This window comes from Nicotiana sylvestris, chromosome 5 (genome assembly GCF_000393655.2).
Source record: "Nicotiana sylvestris chromosome 5, ASM39365v2, whole genome shotgun sequence".
Classification (NCBI taxonomy): Eukaryota; Viridiplantae; Streptophyta; class Magnoliopsida; order Solanales; family Solanaceae; genus Nicotiana; species Nicotiana sylvestris.
The window spans coordinates 4,397,790-4,407,405 of NC_091061.1; the positions used below are offsets into that span (position 1 = coordinate 4,397,790).

General features: G+C 34.6%; 1 protein-coding gene across 1 annotated transcript; it reads right to left on the minus strand.

Moving 5' to 3' along the window:
* Positions 1–4,507: 4,507 nt before the first annotated feature.
* On the minus strand, positions 4,508–6,127 carry LOC138868234 (uncharacterized). Its single transcript, XM_070145764.1, has 3 exons — positions 5,663–6,127; positions 5,068–5,203; positions 4,508–4,944 (listed from the first exon to the last, which is right to left on the minus strand). Exons 1-3 carry the CDS (start codon positions 6,125–6,127, stop codon positions 4,508–4,510), a joined length of 1,038 nt encoding a protein of 345 aa, XP_070001865.1.
* Between the last annotated feature and the right edge of the window lie 3,489 nt (positions 6,128–9,616).

Consider the following 9,616-nt stretch of genomic DNA (forward strand, 5'->3'; position numbering starts at 1 on the left):
AAATTCGGCTATAGGTCAGGAAATATTTATGCATTTTCTCAAATGCAGATATGATATTCCTATATCAAGTACATAAATACACAATAAAAAATAAACTATTTTGGTATGTAAAGTTAAAAAGTTCCATTAGATGATGCATGAGGAGAATGCTAACCCATGTAAAACGTAAACAGTTCCTCAAACAACTTAGCTGCTTCTGATCAGAGGGAATAAAAAAACTTATGATGAGCATCAGGGGCGGAGCTAGCTTTTCAGTTGCGAATTCTGCTGAACTTAGTAACTTAGTCCAAATTCTATATTTGTCTTAATAAATTTATTAAATTATATACAAATTATTTAATTAGAACCCAATAACTTAAAAAACTAGAATTTCGAACCCATAAATTTTAAATCATGACTCCACCTCTAATGAGCATTTATAGAAAAACTTATGGTGGTAGGTCATGGCCTCAGTTAATGTATCTAAAAAAACATTTTGACAAACTATTGGGTCGTTTGGTTGGGAATTAATCCATCTCATAATTAATTATTCCGGATTAGTTATCCACCCTCCCATAGAGATAAAAAAAATATTATAATTCCGGGATAACTAAGTTTTTTTAATAACATCGTAATATAACAATCATTCACTATAAAAGCTAAGTTTCTTTTGGAACTAATTTTCATGATATGTTATAATATACGTTCTCTATAACAACACTTTGCTATAACAACCAAAAAAAAGTTGGAACAAATGAGGCTGTTTTAGAGAGGTTTGACAGTACCATGATTTTATCCCAACCAAACATGAAATAAACTCATTTCAAATTGAATCCCGGGATTAATTATCCCTTATCCCTCGTACCAAATGCTTATCTCAAATTTATTTCCGGAATTAAATATCTGTTATCCTCGTACCAAACGAGCCCTAAGGGCGTTGTCTATGTTTGAGTCTCTCTTTCTTTGTTTTTCCTTTAGGCATGGTCCCACTCCCAACTCATGTTATACCATTTTCATATACCAAATTTACATAGATTTTATACTTTAAAAGATACGTAAGTGGATAAATACTTATTTAATAAAGTGGATTATTATAATATCAAATACTAACAGAAGTAGACTATAACCTAAAATTATGTACAAACAACCGCGACTAAATGACAGTGCATTTCAAGGTTGGTAACTCAAAACAGATATACGTTTTATTCTTAAAAGTCAATTCCCAAGTCTGACTTTCTTTAAATTTGGTATAATTGATATAAATATAACCAAAAGTAAAAAAAAAATCCTCAATGGAAATGTATTAATATTTTTTATTATCAACTTGTACAATAAATGATTTCGTGATCATCTCGAACTACACGTTGTTATGCGTATATCAATATTTCAGACTCTAATCCAGCTCATACAATTTTTTCTCGATGTTCGGTATCCGATATTAGTATTAGGGTCACGATTAATTCAATTCGGTTGTACACGATCCATGACAATTGAACTCAATATTATAATAAGCTCGTTTGCGCACTATTCATATGACTCTACGTCGAAGCCCAAGTCTAGTCTCATGTTTATGAAAAAAATGACCTTAAAAAAAACAGTTAGGTGCACAAAGCACCTCGCATTCATACGGGGTCCTAAGAAGGGGGGAGGGAGGGAGGGAGAGGGAAGTGTCACACCTCAAGGATGTGATGTAGACGACCTAACTATCCTGATGCAAATATCAATGACTACTTCTATGGCTCGAATCCGTAACTTGTAGGTCATCGGGATAATTTTATCATTGCTCCAAAGTATCTCCGCTTCCTCAAGAAGAAAAAAATGACCTTAATTTATATATTTTTGTCCATTCACGAAAGTCGCTTTTTTAGTAAATTAGAGTACAAGAGAGGAAAACATGAAAAACTAAAAGGAAAGCAGTATTTCAACATGAATTCCCATATTCACATGTATCTCTCCTTAAATAGAAAGCTTTGCAACTCCTTTAATTGTTTGAGAAGTTACATAGTTCTTCTTATACTCGTTCGTTTCATTTTATGTGACGTAGTTTAGAGTACTAAGGTCAAGTTGACTAGTTTTCAATATGAATTCGGACATGGATTAATTTTCTTAAGCTGAAAGTCTACAGGAAACAGTCTCTCTACCTTCACAAGATAGGAATAACGTCTATATATATATACTATCCTCCCCAGATCCTACACTGTAAGAATATACTATGTATGTTATTGTTATTGAATTCGGGCATAAAATCTTCAAAAATTTTAAAATAAAATTTATATATTCTTAAGAAACTAAGTAAACAATACTATAAGTCACAACAGTCAGCAATTCAAAATATTTGCAAAAAACATAGTCAAAGAAAAATCTCTTTCACTCTCCAAATAGTACTAATTATATCACATAAAGTCAAACAGATAGCAATAAACATCTCGATTTTCGTGTTCTATAAATTTGGGTCTTTCTCCACCAACATTAATTTTCACCTTGCAATTCACTTTCTTCACCAATATTGATCACCTAGGGTTATTTGACAGTGATTTATTTTTCTTTCTTGGTTAATTATTCAACTTCTATCATGGAAAAATTAACCATCTGCACCAAATCACAAACTCTTCTTCTCCTTTTCTTCTTTGCTTTACTCTTGAACTCTCCATGGATAATCTCAGCTGCTCGTTCTCTCGATTTTCCGGCTCAAAATTCGTTGTCATCAAATGCAAAATCCACAATAATAACTATGATTCCGATACCAACTGTATGATTATTAAATCGCAGTCATAACAGAGATTAAGATACAATTGTAAAATCAATCTAGAGTCAGAGTTTAAGGAAGAGTACCGTTAAACTCCATGGATACAACAGCGAGAGCGAGTAGCCACGATCCCCTAGCTACTCGCTCTCACAGCCCGGAAAACTTGACTGATGGGACGTCTACCGTTACCACGTATTCAAGAGACAGAATACGCTAGGGTTTTCTAATAGCTAGGGAAAGGGGGGTTGACCTCTATTTATAAAGAGTGTCTACCCATCACAGGCCAATATTTATTGAGCCTCACTTATCCACATTATTAGGCCTTTTATTTATCCACCACTTGGGTCACGTCACTATCCTTTCAGGCTATAACCAATTAAGGTAAGTCCAAATTCTAACATTCCAAACAAATGAAAAATCCACTATGATCGTTAATCCCAAAAAATCAGCAGCCACCGGTAACGAAAGCAAACAACAATATATGGTGGCTTCTCATGATGTTCTCAGTGGTCCAAACCCTATTTCCAATGGATCAGATGAATATTAATAAAGCAACATGACCTAAAACTAGTACGTACAATAAGTTTGCAATCTTATTATACTTATGCTACTAAACAAGAGGGGTGGTTATATTTCCTTTTTGTTAGCTAATAATTATGTGTATGAATATATGATGAATAAAAACTTTTCAATAACTATCTGATGCTCTTTATATTTTTTCTAATTGGCTCAATCTATTTATATATCAACTCCCTTTGCTTCGTAATATATATATATATATATATATATATATAAAACATGAATAAAATGTTGGTTAACAAAAATAACCTTTTAGTATTAAATATAATAACTCACAATAAAAGAACATAATCGAAATTCTAGACATTAGCCTTATAATCCTATTAGTTTTAGAACATAATGCTACACGTTAGGAATCCTACATGATTACCTTTAGGAATTAGATTTTATTCTTTTTATTTTTAAAAGCATGAATAAAATGTTGGATTATAAAAATGACCTTTTAATACTAAGTATAATAACTTACAATAAAAAGACATAATCGAAATTCTAGATATTAGCCTTGTAATCATATTAGTTTTAGAACATAATACTACACGTTACGAATCCTACATGATTACCTTTTTTTTTGGTAATTAAATTTCTTTTGTATTAATCACCAAAGATCAGACTTTATAGTTCCATAGTCAAGCAAAAACTCAGCTGACTATCTCAAAGCAATAAACAAAAATACTAGCCTAAACTAATCTACTCTTCTAGATAAAATTGTTGTATATGATTCTTAGCTCGAGGCCCTACTCTAACATTATAATTGTAAGCTATTTCTCTTGCTAATAATTCACTGTTACAGTATCTTTACTCAAATGTATGTGTGTTCCTTTCAATCCATAGTGCATATGAGGTTTCGGCATAGACCATCCTAAAAATACTGGCCTTGTTTGACTTCCCTTTACCTTTCTTGATGATCCATTGGAGGTGTTGATCCCAGTTGGAAATGGTCATATGATCTTCTTGAATCCATCTCAGAATTTTCCTCTACAGTTCCGTTGCATATGAGCACTGCACAAATAGGTGTTCCCTTGTTTCAATTTGGCCTTGGCACATAATATACTGATGGGTGACATTTAATCCCCAGTTAGCTAGTCTGTCTTTGGTAGGCAATCTTCCATGTAACAACAACCACATATTGAATACTGCCTTTGGTCTAGCAGAGTTCTGAAACACTAGACATTTTCAGCTTATTTTTGGCATGTCTCCTATTAACTACAAGTATATTTGCCTGATACTACTAGTATTATGATCATTGGAGTTCTGAGCTTGTAGCAAGATATTTCTTGAGCCAATTATTCTTCTTACCATCCAACTAGCTTGTTGTGGGACTAGCATATGTTGTAACTGTTGTTGCTTGATGTAGTAAGCATTAATCCATTTTATCCATATATTATCTTCTTTATGAGCCAAATCCCAGCATGTTTTAGCAATTGTAGCCTTGTTCCAAAAAGAAAGATTTATGAGATTTAATCCACCAGCAGATTTAGGAAGACACATCTTCTCCCATGCCACAAATGCCTTCTTAGTGATAGTATTACTTCCTGACCAAATATAACTTCTACAAAGAGCCTCAATCATTTTCAGAACCTTAGCAAGCAAGATGAATAGCTGAGCCCAGTAAGCTTGGATGCCAAATATGATAGATTGTACTAGTTGCACACGACAAACATAGGATAACTTTTTAGCCGTTCATGAGGAGATCTTGGATGTGATATTCTCAATCAAAGGTTGCCACTGAAGTAGAGCTATTTTCTTATTGGAAAGAGGGATACCTAGGTATTTGAAAGGCAATGAGCCTTGTTCAAATCCCAAATGATCCAAGATCTGTTTCTTCACCTCTTGTTTCACTCCACCAAAACATACTGAACTTTTACTCAAATTGGCTTGTAAACCTGAAGCTTCAGAGAACTGAGAAAAGTATTAGTACAATGTAATTATTGAGGGAAGATCACCTTTGGAAAACAATAACAGATCATCAGCAAATCTCATATGAGTTATGCCTAACTTCCTGCACCTAGGGTGGTATTGAAAAGCAGACTCCTTCTTAAGTTCATTGAGAGATCTGCTCAAGTAATCTATCACAATGGCAAATAGGAAATGAGAGATGAGATCTCCTTGTCTAAAACCCTTAGAAACATTAAAAGGCTTAAAAGTTTATCCATTCACAAGGATAGTATAGTTTAGTGTCTTAATGCATTCCATTATCTATTTGATGAATCTGTCGGGGAAACCAATCTCTTTCATCACTTTTTGTAAATCGATCCACTCTACTGAATCATATGCTTTTTGGAAATCAATCTTTATCATATACCTAGGGAATATTTGAGCTCTAGTATAGGATTTAACTAGTTCATGAGCCAAAATTACATTGTCTACAATATTTCTCCAAGGAATAAAACCAGCTTGAGCTTCACAAATTATGGTTGGTATAACTTTCTGTAATGTAGAAGCCAAGACCTTAGAAATCATCTTGTATAGGACTGAACAACAGGCTATTGGTCTGTACTCCTTGATTGTGGTGCGCTTGGATACTTTAGGAACTAGAGTTATGGTGGAACAATTTATTGGTTTATAGATCTTACTAGTTGAAAAGAACTCCTTGATAACTTCTGTAACCTGAGTGTTGATGATGCCCCAAACCTTCTTGAAGAATACTGCATTAAATCCATCAATACCTGGTGCTTTATTATCCCTAATAGCTTTAAGACTGTCAACAATTTCTTGATCTGTTGCCTCTGAACATAAATCTATTCTTTGCTGATGAGACAAAATAGGACCATTTTTCATGTATGGTCTATTTATAGCAGGAAGGGACTTGGTAGCTGATCCCATTAAATTTTTGAAAACTCCATATTCTCTTTCTTAATAGATGCAGGGTCAGTCAACTTGTCTCCTAGTACTGTTGTAATTTCTGTAATCTGCTTTCTTTGAGCTCTATTTTTCATGTTTGTTGTAAAGTACTTGGAGTTGGAATCACAAATTTTATCCATCTTGCTCTAGCCTTCTGTTGTAGTACATTCTCCTCAATTAATGACCACTTCTCAAGGTTGAGTAGTGTTTCTTTCTCTATATCTAACAAAGCTTTAGTATAGAAAATTGTAATCTGCTATTAGATGTTCTTCAGTTCTAGTCTGGCCTTTTCAATTATTTGAGTGATGCCTCTGAATTCCCTAGCATTCAAAGCCTACAGAGGAGACTTCAATTCTTTTAACTTTGTCCACACTAATTTCAAAGTCCTATGAGTATTGTGAGAATTCCATATGCTTGCCACTATTTGAGAAAAGTCTTCATGTGCTACCCATATATTGAAAAATTTGAAAGGTACTCTACCAGTCCAAGTTGAAGATGACAAAGTTAGTAACATAGGAGCATGATCTGAAATTTGAGGCAAATTATAGACAGTTTCTACATGGCCCCAAGACATCATCCACTCATAGTTACCAAAGATTCTGTCCAGTCTACTACTAACCCTATCTGCACCAGATTGTTTGTTTGTCCATGTATAATATTCCCCACTCCAAGGTAATTCTGTCAATGCTACTTGTTGTAAAAAATGAACAAATTCTTGAATCTCTGAATAACTGACTAGATTACAGGAAAGCCTGTCATTAGGATATAACACTGCATTGAAATCTCCTGTAACTGGCCATGGCCTTGTGATGCTTGCTGATAGTAGTTGTAGATTATCCCGTAAAGTTCTCCTTTGTTCTATCCAATTATAGCCATAAACTATAGTAAGTAAACTGTCTATGTCTCCCCTTCTACTCTTCACCAGGCAATGAATCATTTGAGGATCATCCTTAAGACCAGTGACAATGAGATGATTAGTATCCCATAACAACCAAATCATGTCATTCCTAGCATCCTTATAATTTGTCAGTATACTCCATCAAGGAACAATTGCATTTGATATCCTTTGAGCCTTTCCTTCCTTCACTTTGGTTTCTACAAGACCTACTAATTTTATTTTATTACTTTTAATATACTACTTGGCCTCCTTCTCCTTATACCTTTTATTTGCACCTCTAATATTCCAGAACAACCAATTCATTTCAATTGATTGCTGCTCCTACCTCTATCACCGGGTAAAATATGGACTTCATATTTACTATTAGACATTGCCTCAAACCTATTTCTTACTGGAAAAGGGGACAAAGGAGGGAAGTTAATGAGGTTTAGTTTAGGGCTTTGCTCAGTTTTGCCTTTATCAACATGTTTCTCAGCTATAGATACCAAACTTTGTTGAGTATTGCTCTCCTTAGTTTCATGCGTCTGTCCATGGATTTCAGTTTCCATATTGGTGCTAGTTTGTTGTGGCATCTCAGATGAGACTATTTCCCTTGGCACAGGTACAGTAGGTATCAGACCCTTAGTTCTCTATTCCTGTATAATGACCTTATTACTCCTTGTCTTCTTAGGCTGGAGTGGCTGTTGTGTAACAGGTTTTACTTGATTAGAACACTTGTGACCCACCACTAAACATTTCTCACAATAGACAGGCTTCCAGTCATATGTGATACTTTGCAAGAACTTCTTTCTAGTTGGATCCATCACCATAAATTCACTTGGCAGCTCAGCAGTAACATTAACCTCAATAAGCATCTGAGCAAAGGATACTCGAGTCTGTTTAGTGGTGCACTCATCAGAAAATATAGGCCTTCCAATCACACTAACAATCCTACTAAGTGAACTAGCTCCCCAACATGATATAGGTAATTTAGTAAATTTGACCCACAATGGAATAACAGTAGGAAATTCTTTAGTGAAATCAAAAACAGGGGTCCATGATTTTAGGATTACAGGCTTGTTGGCTATTGAATAAGGACCAGCACAAAGAATTTCATGAGCATCTTCAATGGTTTTAAATCTAACTATGTAGTATCCTTCATCATGATAGAACAAATCAGGCTCAGGTACATGTGACCAGTGCAAATTAATATACCTCTTCATCGCATTATACCCTAGTCCATCTCCTAAAATATAAGCAATCAAAGCACACTTCCATTTCTTTTCTTCTGCATCCACCTCTACTTTGTCTAATTGAACCATAGGCTGTCTATCTACGATTTGCGGTAGGATATAGGAGAGTGACATACCGTTTATAGCAAATCGATTCTTCTGAAATAAAGTTGCCCATGAAGCTTTATGCTCATCTTCCTTTCCTTTTACCACATCTGTCTCTAATGATTTCTCCAATGGACTTACTTGAACTTCAGTTGCTTTGTGCATGTTTACTGTTCCATTGGCTGGAACTGTCATAGTAGCTACAGTAGAACCAACTGAGACTGGCGATGTTAGATCTAGCTTCTTAGAGATGTTAGAATGGCTCGAAGTGGAACCAATTTCACATGCAGTACCTTCCTTAGCTATATCTGTATTTTGAGATGAAGTTGGTAAAGTAGCTACTGGAGCTACTTTTCCCATCAATGGTTGATTTCCTATAATTACCAAGCTTCCTAGAGTAGGTAATGGATATTTACGTAATCGACCCCTTCCCCTGCCTCTTCCTTTCGCCATGGCTACATTATCGGCGTATGTTTAACTAATGTGCGCCGAGAGCATTTTGAAGAAGAAGAGATATGTATCAGATTTTTTTGTTAGCTTGAGTTTTACATGATTACCTTTATGAATTAGATTTTATTCTTTTTAATTTTTAAAAAATATATTTTTTTAATGCTTGTTATTACTACTGAAATTCATATATAAAGAAATAAATTTACACTGCTGTAATGATCCGACCGGTCGTTTTGAACATTTACACTTCGCTCGCCAGTTCTCGAGCATGACTAGTCCTGTATAATGTAGTATGACTTATGTTAATCGTCGGTTTTGGTTTCAGGATAATTGGAATAGATTTAGAAGAACAATTCTCAGTTTGAAGCTTTAAATTTGAAAGGTTTGACCAAGTTTTGACTTTTATTATTCGATATTGGATTTGGATTTTTATGATTTGGTTAGCTCTGTTAGGTAATTTTGGACTTGGGAGCGCGTCCGGAATGTATTTTAGAGGTCCGTGGCAGATTTAAGCTTGAATTGGATAAATTGAAAATTTGGCATTTCTCAGTCGGCAGTGGAATCTTGATATCGGGGTTGGAATAGAATTCCAAAAGTTGGAGTAGGTTCGTAGTATCATTTGTGATGTGTGCAAAATTTCAGGTCATTCGGAGTTGATTTGATAAGTTTCAGCGTCGTTTGTGACATTTGAAAGTTACTAATTTCTTAGGCTTGAATCCGAGGTTGACTTGGTGTTTTAGTGTTTATTTGAGTGATTAAAAGGCTCGACTAAGTTTGAATAATCTTATGGGATGTGTTGTCATGTTT